The sequence below is a fragment of the Acinonyx jubatus genome, chromosome E1 (genome assembly GCF_027475565.1).
Source record: "Acinonyx jubatus isolate Ajub_Pintada_27869175 chromosome E1, VMU_Ajub_asm_v1.0, whole genome shotgun sequence".
NCBI classification, from domain to species: Eukaryota; Metazoa; Chordata; class Mammalia; order Carnivora; family Felidae; genus Acinonyx; species Acinonyx jubatus.
This window is the reverse complement of record NC_069397.1, coordinates 43748400-43765418: the sequence shown is the minus strand read 5'-3', so window position 1 is coordinate 43765418 and position 17019 is coordinate 43748400. Positions and strand designations below refer to the sequence as shown.

Below are 17019 nucleotides of genomic sequence, written 5' to 3'. Positions count from 1 at the left end.
AGGAGGAGGAGGAGGGGGGAGGAGGAGGAGGGAGGAGGAGGAGGAGGAGGAGGGAGGAGGAGGGAGACGGGGAGGAGGAGGAGGGAGATGGGGAGGAGGAGGAGTAGGGAGACGAGGAGGAGGAGGAGGGAGACGAGGAGGAGGAGGAGGAAGAGGGGGGAGGAGGAGGAAGAGGGGGGAGGAGGAGGAGGAAGCAGAATGGGGGAGCTAGCTGAGGGGAAAGAGGTCAGCTGGCCACAGCAAGTGGTGTCCCTAGGAGCGTAGGGCCAAATAAATGAAGAAACTGACAGAAAAGTTTGGGAGTGACCAGTAGCTTTTAGGGAGGTTTTGGAAGTCCTAACTGAGGAAGCAACTTGATGAAAATGGCGTTCTGGGAATATTAATATTATACCATGCTACAGCCTTCGACTGGAGCAGAGAAATTAAGAGACTAAAGAATAGAGCTTGTTGTCATTCTCTGTCATGTCTTAAAAATCTTAACAGGGATAAGGACTCTTACCTCGCAGGCTGCTATGAGAAAAAGTGAAGTGCTTAGCACAGCGCCCAGCACATAGTAGGTGTTCGCTAAGTTGATAATGCTCTTTATCGTCATCTCTCTGAAATTTGCCTGTGGCCTCAGCAGACCCCATTCCGTGATCACCTTGGCCCTAGTGACTGCCTTCCCCATTTTGTCTCCAGGGGGCAGGACAGGCTCTGGGCTTAGGAGCCAGGACGCACACAATGACCTTTGGACAGGCGGTGGGGAAGGGGCAGAGCAGGGGAGAGTGTAAGCAGGAACCTTCCCTAAATCTCCTCCCTGTGTCCTGCTTTGGTTCATCCCCTCTGATGGTGGGAACTTTCAGTGAAGTTGCCCATCCTCTCTGAGCTGGAGCAGGAAGCTTCCTCTGCAGCATCTGTCCGCAGGGCTCGGGGTGGTGAGGAAGCTACACCAGGGTCTGTGTTTACTGTCCCAGGCGCTGGGAGATGGGAAGTCTGGCCTGTGGGCACATTCAGTCGCCTTCATCCTTCCACAAAAGCAGTTGTTCCGTGTGCCATCACTGGCCATCACCCCACGGGGACGATGGCATTGCTAGCCCCAGGCCGGAGCCCTCCTCCCATCTGCACAGGATCTGGGATGGCCCTTCCCCCAACCTTCATTCGACCTCCTTGAAGGGCCACCCTCTTAGGTCAACAGTCGGCCCCCCCCTCAGGGTGGCAGAAGGGACCACAGTGGGCCCAGTCCTATTCCTATAGAGTATATGGTCTGCTACGGAACTGAATTATGTTCCCAAATTCGGTTCCCAAATTGAATTCCCCAAATTCATATGTTGAAGCCCCAGCTTGCTACTCCCAATGTAAACGTATTTGGAGGTGGGGCCTTTGATAACCGTGTTTGGGCAAAGTCATGATTGTAGAGCCCTCATATGGGGTTAGCCTCTGCCTCTCTTCTTCTCTCCCTCTCCTTCTCTCCCCACTTTTTCTCCTCTCTAGGGATACGACAAGAAGACAGGAAGAGAGTCCTCACCAACCCAAGCAGACTGGCACCCTGATCTCAGACTTCCAGCCCCCAGAACTGTGAGACATAAATGCCTGTTGTTTAAGCCCCCCCGGTCTGTGGCATTTTGTCACAGCAGCCCGAGCAGACGAAGACATGGCCCGGGTCATGGTTTGAAATCCTGGAAGTCAGTCCGAAGAAAAATTTGAAATAGGTCGCCTTTCACCCATACCTCTTCCCTGGTGGGGCAAGTGCTGACTGGCGCGTCAGGCCGGAGGGAGGCTGGGGAGGGAAGGGGTGACTAAGAGGACAGGGGTTTCTTCTGTCTTCGCGTGAACAAGCCCACCACCACAGAGGTCGTGCTGGTGCCCGAGGAGGCTCACCGAGTAGGAAATGCTTCCGGAGCTCCTCCCCCAGTAGAAGCGGTAGCTGAGCCAGAACAGCCGTGTTAGACCGTGAAGAGAGGTCACACACGACGGGGCCATAAGGTACAAGGAGCCTGGGTCCTGAGGGCTTTGTGCAGAATGGCTGCCATCCCAGCCCTGGACGGCCAGCCTCTGGACTTCGACGGGAGGGAAAGATGCACTTTTGTTTCTTTTAAGCCACTTTTGGTCTTCGTGACTCACAGCCAAATACAAGCATAACTGCTACTGTGTTCCAAAAATGTTGGCTATTCTCTGTCACGTGATTACAACCATTTAATGTCTGTCTTCCCGTTAGACTGTAGGCTCCATGAGGGCAGGGACCATGGCTGGACAGTGAATCCCCAAGGCCCAAGCCAGTGCCATCCACACAGCAGGCACCCAGTAAGTGTCTATTGAAGGAGTTGGTAAAATCCCTGTTCGAGACCTTCTTTCTCCCTGGGGCTGAGCACCAGCCTTGGGGCATCTTTAAGGTCTCACTTCAAGCCCATCTCCCAAGGAAAATCTTCCCTGTCACACCTCACTTCTTTCTGGTTCCTCTTCTTACAGGCCTCTTGGAACTTACACCATAAGTTACAAGGATGAAGCCATCCTGCTGCTGTTATGCCACTGGGCAGTCATTTCCTGGTTAGTCCCTGGATGCTTCTGTCATTGCTGAACTGGACCATACGCTACTCTTTGGCAGGGAAAACACTTTCAGTTTTGTAATCATTGGGAGCCTTAGCCCCAGTTCCTCAGAAATGCATATAGTGAACAATAAACACTTCATGAAGAAAAGAAAGGAGGAAATCTGATGAGGCCCCAATGTGGAGGAAGAATGTCAGATTTCAAGTTGGGGAGGGTGATTTTCAAAAAGGAGAAATAAATAAGGTCAAAAAAAGAGCAGTCAGAACGGGAGGGAGTAAACAAGAGTGAAAGACTCCCGAGAGCCTAACTTGAAAAAAAATTTCAAAGGCAGGTTGGTGTTGAAAATGGGGAAAAGATAGGATTCTGGGAAAGTGGGCTTGACTACTATTAGCTGTGACCTTGGATAAGTCACTTCGCTTCAATTGATCCATTTCTTTTATTTTTACAATTAGGTCTGGCTCCATCAGTGGTCTTCTGGTTGTGCTCCAAGGAGCCCAATTAGAGACTCCAAGAAGCTGGAATCCAGCCCGCTGTCTCAGCCGGAGAGCTCGGTTCCCATCAGCTTCATGATTGGCTTCCCCATAGAATAGAAGTTAGTTCGAGCAAAAGGCTTTGGAGCTAAAACAGTTTAAAAACCACTGGAGTCAACGACCCCTCTCACAACTACATAAAGATCTCTGGTTTTATGATTCAACCAGTTTACTCCCAAAGCAGGAGCCCTCTTCAAAGAAGAAGGCCTATACATGGGCCTTGGTCTCCTCTTCCTGGCCAGACTATAAATTCTGAGAAGGGCAAATTTGGGCTTGCGGTTCTCTGCTTCCCACAACAATCTTCCCATTTGGGCTCATGGAATCTCAACAATGGCTGGATTTATAGATGTTCCACAAAGTTCTGTGGCTGGATGCCCCAGCAGGGCAGCAGAAAGGCTGCGAGAGGAGAATCTGATCCACCCTGGAGAGTTCTCAGGGATATAGGGACACCCATACAGGGGTAAGGGGGTCCCTGAGCTCCCATATCAGTGTTTCTGCTCTTGGGTGTGTGTCTTTAACTTCATCACATCCTCCATCTCCTTCCCTAGCCTGGTTTTCTCATCTCTCTCCTCTTGCCACTTGCCCTCCACTGCTCCCCTGCCCTCCCAGGCTGAAGTCTGTGCTCCCTCTGACTCTGACACTTTCCAGGGCCCTGAGCTGGAGTCCTGGGTATGGAGCCCAAGGTTTGAGCAGCGAAGTCAGGGAGATGTCCAGGACATGCAGGGCTGGATCAGGTACCAGGGGCTTTGTACTCAGCGGAAGAGGCACCTACAGGGGCCCACGTCAAGAAACAAGGACCATACACAAAATGTGGTACATACCTGCAAGGGAATACCATTCATCATTAAAAAACAGGGGAATTCTGACATAGGCAACATTGCAGATGAACCTTGAGGACATTATGCTAAGTGAAACAAGCCAGATGCAAAAAGACAAATACTGTATGACTCCACTTACGTGAGATATCTAACGTGGTCAAATTCATAGAGACAGAAAGTAGGATGGTGATCACCAGGGGCTCAGGGGAGGGGGAAATGGGGAGCTAGTGTTTCATGAACATAGAATTTTCAGCTTTCTAAGATGAAAAGGTTCTGGAGATTGGTTACACCACGGTGTGAATATACTTAACACCATAGACCTATACACTAAAAATGGTTAAGATGGAAATTCTATATTGTATGTATATTGTCTCCCAGCTCCCAGATACTACTCATTTCTCTGAGGAATATGCATGAAATCGGGGCGCCTGGGTGGCGCAGTCGGTTAAGCGTCCGACTTCAGCCAGGTCACGATCTCGCGGTCCATGAGTTCGAGCCCCGCGTCAGGCTCTGGGCTGATGGCTCAGAGCCTGGAGCCTGTTTCCGATTCTGTGTCTTCCTCTCTCTCTGCCCCTCCCCCGTTCATGCTCTGTCCCAAAAATAAATAAACGTTGGAATATGCATGAAACCTCATATCTCATACGCACGCACACACGTACACACACGCACACACGTACACACACACACACACCTCAATTAATTACTTTAAAAAAAAAATTCAGAGACTGGTTGGAATCAGAGAATTTGTCCCAGGCTTGCTCAAACTGTTTATTTACAGGGAGTCCTTGGGGCTGTGGCACAGCGGTTAAGTCCAGGACCCCAGTTCCAGCTCAGTCACTCTGGGCCTCTTGCTTAACTCACCCCAGAAAGGCTAAGGCCAAGGGCCAGGCACCTGAAAGAAAGTGCTAGATGAACCCCAGCCCCTTATCACAAACCCCACACCCCAATCAGGATGGCCCTAAGCCCAGGGGAGCTCAGGGGATGGGGAGTGAACAGGAACAGAGTCCAGAGCACTGGCCAGAAGCACTCTCTCTTCTACCCAGGACCTGGATTTCACTGCAGGAGCCTGCACAGGAGACCCCAGGCCTAAGGAAATCGTCTTGCCTTGAGAGCCTCCAAGAGAGGCCATAAGGTATGACTGATGGGGGTGGAGATAGGGTGCAAAGACCAGGGAGAGCGCATGGCCAGGCTGGAAGGGAGCAAGGGCAGGAGGCAGGAGCACAGAGAGCATAGGTAGACAGACTAAGCTGCTCTCCCATCATGACCCCCTCTGGTGACCCCCTCCGGTTACCCCCTCCGGTTTCCCGCTACCCCTAATCTGGGGTAGGATTAGGACAGAAAAGCTCTAGGGCATGTGGTGGTGTTTGGGAGCCCCTGGAACACCCCAGAAGGGACCAGGAGGGAGAGGCCGCACTCACCCTAGACGGGTCTGCTTCACCCAGACATTATGTGTTTGACAAAGGCTGGGAAAGAAAACAGAAATCAGTCACACACTTGGCACCTCCCAGCCCCTAGGACCTCTTCCCCTCCCATATACTGCCAGACTTCCAACCTCCCCACCACCCTTTCTCCAGACTGTGACTCTTTCTCTTATTTGGGGTTGCAGGGGAGCAGCTGGAAGAAAAGAAGGAACCTCTGCCCTGTGTCTTCGCCGCTGACACTCAGACATGGACAAAATGAGCTACGTTTTCTCTGCTAATCCCTGCAACCTTGAGAAAGGTACCAGCACCACCCCATTGTTCAGATGAGAAAACTGAAGCTCAGGGAAGGTAAGTGACTTGATCCAAGTCACACGGCCAGTCTATCACAGATCTATCTCCAAACTCTGTGCTCTTTCCATTATACTATGCTGTTCACTGCAAGGAGGGAAAAGAACATCCACCGAGAGCTGACCATTGCCCATCTGGTACACACAGCCTCCAGGCCCTGGATCTGTTCCATCCTATTCTGCAGATCTGCCCAGCCCAAACCGTGCCCACCATGGCTGGGTGTCCGAGGGAGTGAGGCATGACCCGATACCTTCGTAATTGATGCAGCCATTGGCATCCTCTTGCCCAGCCAACAGCTGTTCCACTTCAGCCTCGGTCATCTTCTCTCCTGGGGTCGGAGAAGTAGACTCTGAGTTACAGATGGCCAAGGAGGGACAGGCAAAACCCTAGCACTCCCTTGAGTCTCAAGGCCCAAGGCTCCCCAGGTCTGGGAGGTGGACATCCAAGCTTTGGAAGGGGAGCCAACGGTCTTAGGTCCCTCCTACTCCCCGAGGCCTCTCCCTTTGCCCTACAGCCAGCACTGGGCAAGCAGACCAGGGCCTCAGTGACTGAAGCAAAGACAAGGACAGGGGCCCTGGGTCCCACGTCTCAGGCCTCATCCCTGTCTGCTCTCCCAACCTGCTCTCCTCTCCTCCCAAGCCAGCTGAGCAAACCCAGTTGGGGAAGGTTGGAACAACCTTGGGCCTGGGGAGACAGGGCCTGAATCAGGATGTGATCCTAAGGACGCAAGGGCCCTTGGACGCCCCCAACATATGCCACCCAGGCACTTCCCACCCTCCATTCCTCCCACTCGGGCACCACCAGCCTGCATACCCAGGGTGGCAAGGACATGGCGAAGCTCGGCACCCATGACGGTGCCATTGCTCTCCTTGTCGAAAACGCGCAGCCCCTCCACAAAGTCCTCATAGGTGCCCTGCTCCTTGTTGCGGGAGATGTGCTGCAGGATGGGCAGGAACGTCTCAAAGTCCAGCATCTTGGCATTCATCTCTGTAGGCAGGAAGGAAACAATGTGATGGGGCAGGGGGCCTGGTCCCAGCTCTGCCAGGTCAGGACCGGTGTAGAAGGGGAAAGCCGCCATGACTTCCAGCCAGACCTCTCAGTTCCGAGTGGCCAGCTAGGCAGGGGAGTTGAGGGTGGCTGCAGCAGGATCTGAGGGGGCCCAACAGGTCACAGAACCAGGCCTCACATTCACAAGGTAGACTTGTGACATGTGATAGGCATGTCACAGAGGTAAACCAATAAGATTGCAAAAGAAGAGAATTTTGCAAAATTCTCCCTTTGGGTCTCATTACTAGACCACATTGCCTGGAACAACTCTGAATCAATAATTTTTATAAATTTGCAATCCTTTTGTAACTAACCCACTTCTCCCATGTTGACATGTGTTGAAAGCTTTAATTTTTAAATACCGCAAATGTTGGCAATTCTTTCTTTTATAACAACACAGGAACCTCCAAAAATGGAAATTCCAAGCATCTTTTAACCTCTAAGCAGGACTGCTGGTCCTCTGACCCTTTCCTGCCCTCATCCTTCACCCCACACTGTTGTCTTCACCAGCAAGAGGAGGAGGGGAAGGATCCAGATGGAGCCCAGGAAGCCTCTAGAGATGCATCCCAGCCCCCCGCCCAGCTGGGGGCTCTGCTCAGGTCTGCCTGCCCCACCTAGTACCTACATCTCTCAGAAGGACATGTGTGTTGGAGCAGCTGTTAACCTTACTACCCATACATGACAAGTGATATTCACAAATGGGACACATTCCCTTATAGCACTTTTGAAACTCATCCCCCAAAACCTACTGAATGCAAAGGAGCGAAAGAGGCATCATTACAGAGCTCATCTCAAGTCTGCTCCAACTTCTATTAAACAAGTAATTTGCAATCTTTAGTGCTCTGACCCTCATTGGAAACAAGTGGTCACAGGACATTTCAGGGTGGTAATACCTCAACTAAGAGCAACTGGGTGCAGGGGTACGGGCAAGTGGTTCGTGGTCAGATCCCCACCTCACCTCCCTGCACCCTGGGGCGTCAGAGGAAGACACTGAAGGAACAGAATGTCACTCCTGCTCTCCAGGAGCTCTGACCTCACAGGGAAAACAAGAACAGCTCCTAACCTGGGGAGGGGGGCTGGTCTTGAAGGGTTAAAGTGGGAGAGGAGAAAGAGCCCCAGGGGTCAGCGGGACAGACACCAGGAGGTGAGTGAGCTACAAGGCCCACACTGACCTTCAGGCTTAGGCTTGCCCAGGACACGCAGCACCTCGGCGTTGGTAGGGTTCTGGCCCAGGGCCCGCAGCACGTCCCCACACTGCCCGTAGGTAATCTTCATCTCCCCAGTTGGCGTCCGGTCAAACAACGAGAAAGCCTCTTTGAACTCTGCAGAGAGAAGAGCCGACTGCAGGCCCCTGGGCCAAGGCTGATCAGCCTCCACCCACCCAGGCTGAAGAGCAGGTCAATGTGATTGATAAAACATTTCAGTATTTCCCTTCGGCCATCGTTCCAACCCCTCCTTGGAAGCCACCCCACACCATCTTCTGACCATCAAAGGGGCATCCTGGAGACTACATGACCTGCTCCAGCACTGGGCCTGGGATCTCTTCCATCAGTCATGGTCATATAACCTCAATGTCTCCCCTGCTCCATGGCTCCCATCCATCCACCCTTCCCTGCTGTAGGGGAGGTGCCTGCCTGTGGAAAATGTCAGGGAAATGAAAACAGCACTAGCTCAGAAGTCAGGATTCCTGGGTTCTCATCTTGGCTCTGCTGAGTAGCTTAGAATAAGCCCAGCTAAGACTGTTTCCTTGTGCAAACACAGGGAGTAAGGCTCCACTGTGAGTGTCAAAGGAGGTGGCAGCGTGTGGAGGCACTTTGCAAAGTGATAAGACCTGTTCAAAAGCTGGCTACTATCAGTACTGCCTTTTCCAGGCCAGACAAGCTGACCTGGTAGAGACCGTCAGACCACCCCAGCTCTACCACTGACCTGCATGTGGCCTTGAGCAAACTACTAGCCTTAATCGGCCCTCTTTTTTTTTTTTTTTAGCTCTAAGCAGGAATACAATGTCCACCTGAGTGGGTCGCTGTGGGGATTACCAAGTGCACCAAGCATGCTGTCTAGTGCATTTTAAAGGAATTAACAAATGGTGGCTATTATTGTATTCCCTAGTTCTGGAGCCAGCTCAGAGCTAGGACTCGATTCCTGAAGGTACCAGGTTAGGTATCAAAGAGGCAGGGCTGAATTAAGGCACTCCTGGGCCTTTTGCAAAGAACCTTAATTCCTCATTAATTTGGATTCAACTAGTTCATTACTGGGGATAATCTGGACTGGGAATGGCAAAGAAATGATTTACTAAGCAGATAGATTAACAACATAAACCAAAGAATGCGTGAACCACTTAGGAAGAAAGCTGCTTTAAATCCTCGCCATATACGTTAGAAACACTTATTCCTTAGAGGCTGCTTATGGATTATTTACAAATCATTCTGCACATCAAAGCAAGTTCCCCAAGATGTTTACTCGCAAGTCTTTATTGGGCTTTGTAAGAATTTAAAAAGATAGAAAACCATATGTCTTGCAATTACTGAATAATTGAGTTCAAATTCCATTTCCATTGCTTACTAGCTGTGTGACCTTGGGCAAGTAAATATTTAATCTCCATAAACCTCTCCTCTTCCATAAATGGCACCTACCTCATAGGGTTCTTAAATTACATTCAAATTAAATACAATAACGTATGTTAAAAATCTTAACAAAGTGGCCAGCGTATAGTAAATGCTCGAACAATGGTGGTAGTATTATCTTACTACCACGCAACTATCAATCCTGGCCAGGTCACTTAACCTCACTGAAACTTGGTTTCCTCCTTTGCCAAAAGGAAATAACACCCACCTCACAGTTCTGTTAGAAGGATTTAAAAAAAAAATTTTTTTTTAACATTTAAGGCAACAAGCATGGCTTTTGGCACAAATTCAGTGCTCAATGAATGTATGTTAGCCGAATCTGAACTCAGACTTTTTGATCTTCTAGTTCATTCAGAAGAGTGAGGTCAGGTTTAATAAAAGGAGTCTCCTCATCAAAGAAGAACATAATGATACTTATTAGGAGGGTGGAACCTGACAGGGGAAGTAATAAGCACGATGGCCTGCGATTTGATCACTTACAACGGACCAAGATCTGCACTAATAATGTTGTATGGATTACCTCATTAATCTTTCAAAAACCTTAGGCTATAAGTATTGTTACCCTCATTTATAGGCCAGTGTGCCCATGACTTCTGACCAAGGATTCATGGCACCAAGAAAATAGTGAGGAGGGAGGAGGAGGAGGGAAGGACCTGCTTTACCTGCTGAACTCCAGCCTGCTGCAGAGTCCTGGTATGCACAGAAACCCCAAACACTGGAGTTTAGGGCTGCTACTAGGTAGAAGACAAAGCCAGCACGATCACGGGGTGCATGAGAGGTGATGTTCACGGGCCCAGAAGAAACCTTTTCTCAATAGTCTGTAGTAGTCAGGTGCTTACTAGTGCAAAGAGCAAAGGTGGTAATTCCTTCCTACAAGAATATGGAAATCTGGAGAGGGACTGGTAAACCAAGAGTTAGAAGCTAACTCCTATGGGGAAGAAAAAAGCGGCATAAAAAAATGGGGCCAGGGCACCTCATTGGCTCAGTCGGTTGAGCATCGGACTTTGGCTCATGTCATGATCTCTAGGTTTGTGAGTTCTAGCCCCGCATCAGGCTCTCTGCTGTCAGCGTGGAGCTGGCTTCAGATCCTCTGTCTCCCTCTCTCTGTGCCCTTCCCTGCTCATGCACCCCCCTCTCTCAAAAATGAATAAACATTTTTTTTAATGGGGCCATATCACCTGGAGAATATAAAGCTAAGACATGCTGAAAAGAGTCACAGAATTTCTGAATTGGAAAGAACCAAATATTACTTTGCCAATAAGAAAATTAACATTCAAAAAAGTGACTTGCCAAAAGTCTCATGGCCAAGAGTGGCAGAATTAGGGCTAATACCAAAATTTCATTCCAAATAACATTATTTCCAGCATAACACAAGAAAACCATCTTCAGCTTCATCAAAGATCAAATGAAGAGCTAGCAAGAGTAAAATTAAAACAGAAACAATTCCGATCCAAAATAAGAAACATCTTCAAGGCCAGAGGAATGACAGACTGAAAGGAATTAGGCCACAGCCCTAAAAATCTTCACAGAGGAAAGAGGCAACCAGCCATCCCCCTTGGCTTTGACCATGATTCCCATTTGGAAAATGAAAAATTGTGGTCATTAGTTGACTTTCTAGTCCTCATGAGTACCACTATGCTTGTGTCTACCCAAAAGTATATACTTAATTAAAATCCACTAAAGCTCAACATAGTATTGCAAGTCTTAGCCTCAGCAATCAGACAACACAAAGAAATAAAAGGCATTCAAATTGGCCAGGAGGAGGTCAAACTTTCACTCTTCGCAGATGACATGATACTCTACATGGAAAATCCAAAAGATTCCCCCAAAAAACTGCTAGAACTGGTCCATAAGTTCAACAAAGTCGCAGGATATAAAATCAATGCACAGAAATTGGTTGCATTCCTATACACCAATAATGAAGCAACAGAAAGAGAAATAAAGGAGTTGATCCCATTTAAAATTGCACCAAAACCCATAAGATACCTAGGAATAAATCTAACCAAAGAGGTGAAAAATCTATACACCGAAAACTATAGAAGGCTTATGAAAGAAATTAAAGAAGACACAAAAAAATGGAAAAATATTCCATGTTCCTGGATAAGAAGAGCAAATATTGTTAAAATGTCGATACTACCCAAAGCAATCTACATATTCAATGCAATACCTATCAAAATAACACCAGCATTCTTCAGAGCTAGAACAAATAACCCTAAAATTTGTATGGAACCACAAAAGACCTCGAATAACCAAAGCAATCTTGAAAAAGAAAACCAAAGCAGGAGGCATCATAATTCTGGACTTCAAGTTGTAATACAAAGCTGTAATCGTCAAGACAGTATGGTATTGGCACAAGAACAGACATTCAGATCAATGGAACAGAATAGAGAACCCCAAAATGGACCCACAAACGTATGGCCAACTAATCTTTGACAAAGCAGGAAAGAATATCCGATGGAATAAGGACAGTCTCTTCAACAAATGGTGCTGGGAAAACTGGCCAGTGACATGCAGAAGAATGAACCTGGACCACTTACACCATACACAAAAATAAACTCAAAATGGATGAAAGATCTAAGTGTAAGACAGGAAACCAACAAAATCCTCGAGGAGAAAGCAGGCAAAAACCTCTTTGATCTTGGCCACAGCAACTTCTTACTCGACACGTCTCTGGAGGTAAGGGAAACAAAAGCAAAAATGAACTACTGGGACCTCATCAAGATAAAAAGCTTCTGCACAGCGAAGGAAACAATCAGCAAAGCTAAAAGGCAACTGATGGAATAGGAGAAGATCTTTGCAAACAACAGATCAGATAGAGGGTTAGTATCCAAAATCTATAGAGAACTTATCAAACTCAACACCCAAAAAACAAATAATTCAGTGAAGAAATGGACAAAAGACATGAATAGACACTTCTCCAAAGAAGACACCCAGACGGCCAACTGACACATGAAAAAATGCTCAACATCACTCATCATCAGGGACATACAAATCAAAACCACAATGAGATACTCCTTCACACCTGTCAGAATGGCTAACATTAACAACTCAGGCAACAACAGATGTTGGCAAGGATGCGGAGAGAAAGGATCTCTTTTGCACTGCTGGTGGGAATGCAAACTGGTGCAGCCACTCTGGAAAACAGTATGGAGGTTCCTCAAAAAATTAAAAATAGAACTACCCTACAACCCAGCAATTGCACTACTAGGTATTTATCCCAGGGATACAGGTATGTTATTTCGAAGGGACACGTGCACCCCCATGTTTATAGCAGCACTATCAACAATAGCCAAAGTATGGAAAGAGCCCAACTGTCCATCGATGGATGAATGGATAAAGAAGACGTGGTATATATATACAATGGAGTATTACTCGGCAATCAAAAAGAATGAAATCTTGCCATTTGCCACTACGTGGATGGAACTAGAGGGTATTATGCTAAGCAAAATTAGTCAGAGAAAGACATATCATATGACTTCACTCTTATAAGGACCTTAAGATACAAAACAGATGAACATAAGGGAAGGAAAGCAAAATTAATTTTAAAACGGGGGGGGGGGGAACATAAGAGACTCTTAAATATGGAGAACAAACAGATAGTTACTGGAGGGGCTGTGGGAGGGGGGATGGGCTAAATGGGTAAGGGGCATTAAGGAATCTACTCCTGAAATCATCATTGCACTATATGCTAACTAACCTGGATGTAAATTTAAAAAATAAATAAAAAGTAAAAAGTAAATAAAATAAAATACACTGAAGTCAATTTTAAGTATTTTGCTGCACCCCAGACCATTGACTGAAAAGTGAGCATCCACAGGGTGTTGCAAAAGCAGAGTCAGATTCAATCTACTAGTTTCAAAATGCATCCACTAGTTTTCATGCCCTGTGTTTGGGTAAACTGGCGTCACTTTTTGGAAAGGCAATTTGGCAATAGCTATTACAGTTTAAAATGCATGTATCCTTTGACCCCTGCTAGGAAGTTCCCCTGGGGAAACCATGCCGATGCCCCCCAACTGGAAACAGCCTAAAGGTCTAGCACTGCTAGCCTGATTAAATTAAAAGGTGCATCCATTCTTTTTTAGAGAATGTAATTCTTAGGGCGCCTGGGTGGCTCAGTCAGGTAAGCATCCAACTCTTGATTTCGGCTCAGGTCATGAGCTCATGCTTTGTGAGATCGAGCCCTGAGTAGGACTTTGCACTGACAATGCAGAGGCTGCTTGGGATTCTTTCTCTCCCTCTCTCTCTCTGCCCCTACACACCCAAAATAAATAAATAAACTTAAAAAAAATAAAAGAATGTAATTCTTTTTAAAAATGAAAAATTATGTAAACTATAAAAAGATACCAAGATACAGTATTAAGTAATATATATTATATATTAGTAAATCCAAATATGCATTAAGTAAAGGGTATAGGACAGTATGTATCACATGACTCAATATGTATACATTTTATACATACTGGTATATCACTATATTTTTCTCAAAGGACACGTAGTCTTATCAACAGTGGATTTGGGAGAGGGATCAGCATCAGAGGAAAGCAAAGGGAAAATATTTTTATTTTTCATTATTTATTTTTAAGTAGTATATATATTTTTTAACCATTTGCAGGTATTAGTCTACTTTTTAAAAATATAGTTATGTGCTTAAAATCAAGGGGTTGGATCAGAGGACCTTTCAAGGTCCCTTCCAGCTCCCATGATTTTATGTCCTGGAGGCATCTGGTGGGGAAAACAGAGGGATAAGTTGCAATGGCAGTGAGCCCCAGCTATAAAGCAGGTATCACATGATGAAACATTCCATTCCCAAAACACCAGACTCCTACAGGAGACAGGCAATAATCAGGTCGGAGGGTAGGAGATCTTGACCCTTCTCTTGAAGCTGCACTTAATAAAACTTTATGTCTTCATCAAAGATGGAGAAGGATTGGTGGTGGGGATCACAGGTGGACTAAGCACCCCAAAGTCACCCTTGACCCTTCCCCCTTTAGTGAGTGAGCACCTCAGTGGGCTACAGGGTGAGGGGAGAGGATGCCGGTGACCTAAGGAGGGCTTTCTAATACCAGGAACAGAAACGGGAGTTCTAAATATCTTGAATAGGTTTTGGGGGTGGAGGGGAAAAAAAGACATTTGTGCTGTGCATGTAATATGTTCCAGGCAGTCTGGCAGAATAGGTGGGAATTCAGGTCTGGAATCAGATTGCCTGAGTTTGAATCCTGGCTCCACTACCAACTGCCTGTGTGAGATTGGGCAAACTACCAAACCTCTCTGTGCCTCAGTGTTAATCACTGTAAAATGGGGGGAGTAACAGTCTCTATCTCATCAGGTTGTTGTAAGAGTTAAGTGAGTTAATCCACGTAAAGCACTTAAGAAATAACACATTTAGGGGCATCTGTGTGGGTCAGTCGGTGGGGCATCTGGGTGGGTCAGTCGTTTGAGCATCTGACTCTTGGTTTCCATTCAGGTCATGATCCCGGGGCTCCGTGCTGGGCATGGAGCCTGCTTACATCTATCCCTCCCTCCCTCTTTCTCTCTTTCTCTCTCTCTCTCTCTCTCTCTCTCCCCCCACCCCCTCAGACCCTCCCCACCCCTACTCCCTCTCTCTCAAAAAAAAAAAAAAAGAAAGAGAAAGAGAGAGGAAGGAAGGAAGGAAGGAAGGAAGGACGGACAGACATATCTGTTGTAGTTGAAAATGGGCACACAGAAAACCTTTGGCAAATACAGGTTATCGATGATGATGACAGTGATTACTATTACCTACAAGTACTGCTCTCTTTCCTCCTCCTCCTCCTCCTCCTCCTCCTCCTCCTCCTCCTCCTCCTCCTCTTCCAGGAAAGTGCAACAGGGGGTGTGTGGGAGGAGGTGGGCTTGTCAGTACTCACCTTCGATCTGGTCAGCAGTGAAGTCTATCTGTGGGGAGGGAAACACAGGAATGAAGGCTGAGACTGCCGAAGGCTGCCGAAGGCTCCCGAAGCACAAGTGGCCTCCGCCATCGCAGTCGGAGTCACCTCCCGCAGGTCACCAATAAGCAGGGCAGGAGACTGAGCACAGAACCCAGCCTCCTGACTAGGAGCCACGGCTCACAGTCTATCACATAGGGCAGCCACCAGAGCTCCGTCAGGACCATTTGTGAAGCCATGGCTCACAATGAGAGGGAAAGAGAGAAAGAGAAGTATACTAGATAATGTTAGAACCTATGCTGACTCCCTATTGTAATTTCTTTGGGTCAAATGTAAATAATTCCTCATCCCAGCCGGCAAGAAACCACACTCACTTTCATCCCTACTCCACAATCCACCCGCAATCCCTCTCCCACCGCCCACCGCTCCTCACCCTCGGCCTCCCTTTCCCACTGGCGATCCACCTCCTCCAATCACACCTTTTCTTTCTGCACCCCATTCCACCCCCACCTCTCCCTCTTAGGCACTGGGACAGCAAGACTAGTTTGGGTGGACCCTTGATGTTTCATAACCTGCGGTCCTGCCTCTAGGTGTCCCCAGGCGGGGGGCCCCTTGAGGCCAGGGTTCCCGAGGGGCAGGCATTTCTGCTACTGTTCACAGAAATGCCTGGCACAGGGTAGAGGCTCAAAGACTATTTGTTGAGCAAACGAATAAATTTTGGGTTCGCCCCCACAACTCATGATAATCCGATGCTGAGTACAGAAGAGGCAGGTGGGAAGCTCTGAAAATGAATGGCAATGAACAAACATGAGTCATCATTGTAATTTGGGATTTTGTGTGTCACTTCATCATCCTTATCTACCACCACCCTCCCAGTGGCAGTGGTAACCACTCCTGGCATATCTTCAAGGACAGCCATTTCTAGTCCTAACTCTGCCACTTGTGATGTGTCCCCCCCGCCCACTTCTGCCCCCCACAGGCTGACCTCCATTAATGAGGACTTCCGGGGGTGACTGGAAGGAGCTAGGAGAGCGGAGGAGGGGTTTCAGTGGGTTGGGAAGGAAACTGGCTGTGACCAGGAACGGGCTTTGGCGAAGGTGGGGTTGGTCAGGAAGGTAGAGGAACCCCTAAAATAGGGTAAAGGATGCTTTGCATGAACTTTCTGAGGAAATGGTGTGGTTGTCTTACATCGTAATGAGTTAAGCCCCAGGAGTAAATGTGTAAGAGAAATTAGTATGAAAACATAAACTCAGAATATATAACCACACACTTTGGGCTTAAGTTTACTTTCGTTCTATCTTTGAGCGAAGAGTCTTCTAAGCAAAGGAACCGGAGAAGTACAATAATAGGGGAAACAGTCCTCATGCAGGATACATAAATTCTTTTTTCACTTTAAAGCAATTTCAACAACCCTCAGGATGGGAAGCTCCAGACATGGGAAAGAGAACTTCAACCAGGGGTGAGAAACTGGGGGAGGTGGGTAGATGGAGAGAAGTGACAGGCCAAAGAGACTGGGAGGGTGGCTCTGATCTGAGATCACTAGGCACCTGCCATGCAGATGTCAGGGACCAGGCTGCCCCACAGGAGTAGTGCATTATCAGAACAAATCAGAAATAAAAGCATCCTGGGGGCCTGGGTGGCTCAGTCGGTTGAGCATCTGACTCTTGATTTGGGCTGGGGTCATGATCCCAGGTTCATGGGATGGAGCCCCTGTCACACTCTAAGCTCAGTGTGGTTCTCTCTCTCTCTCTCTCTCTCTCTCTCTCTCTCTCTCTCTCTCTATCCCTATGCCTCTCCCCTGCTCACAC

The 17019-nt window shown here is 47.7% G+C and overlaps 1 protein-coding gene and 1 long non-coding RNA gene across 8 annotated transcripts in view; one reads left to right on the top strand and one right to left on the bottom strand.

Moving 5' to 3' along the window:
* The first annotated feature begins 1423 nt into the window (after positions 1-1423).
* Positions 1424-3007, top strand: LOC128313400 (uncharacterized). Its single transcript, XR_008294052.1, has 4 exons — positions 1424-1962; positions 2195-2280; positions 2446-2527; positions 2976-3007. It is a non-coding gene; the product is annotated as an uncharacterized LOC128313400 (long non-coding RNA).
* A 1593-nt stretch (positions 3008-4600) lies between these two features.
* Positions 4601-17019, bottom strand: part of MYL4 (myosin light chain 4) — a 30058-nt gene continuing 17639 nt past the window's right edge. For 5 of the 7 annotated variants that reach the window (XM_053212539.1, XM_053212537.1, XM_053212536.1 and 2 more), the window contains 7 exons: positions 15194-15221; positions 9974-10042; positions 7860-8009; positions 6454-6627; positions 5891-5968; positions 5290-5334; positions 4601-4763 (listed from right to left, as the gene is read on the bottom strand). In XM_053212539.1, coding sequence (XP_053068514.1) covers positions 5306-5334; positions 5891-5968; positions 6454-6627; positions 7860-8009; positions 9974-10042; positions 15194-15221 — 528 coding nt within the window. In that variant the 3' untranslated portion in view covers positions 4601-4763; positions 5290-5305. Of the gene's footprint in view, positions 4764-4833; positions 4938-5289; positions 5335-5890; positions 5969-6453; positions 6628-7859; positions 8010-9973; positions 10043-15193; positions 15222-17019 lie in introns of those variants that run through there. The other 2 variants (XM_053212541.1, XM_015087323.3) reach the window with 2 other exon arrangements.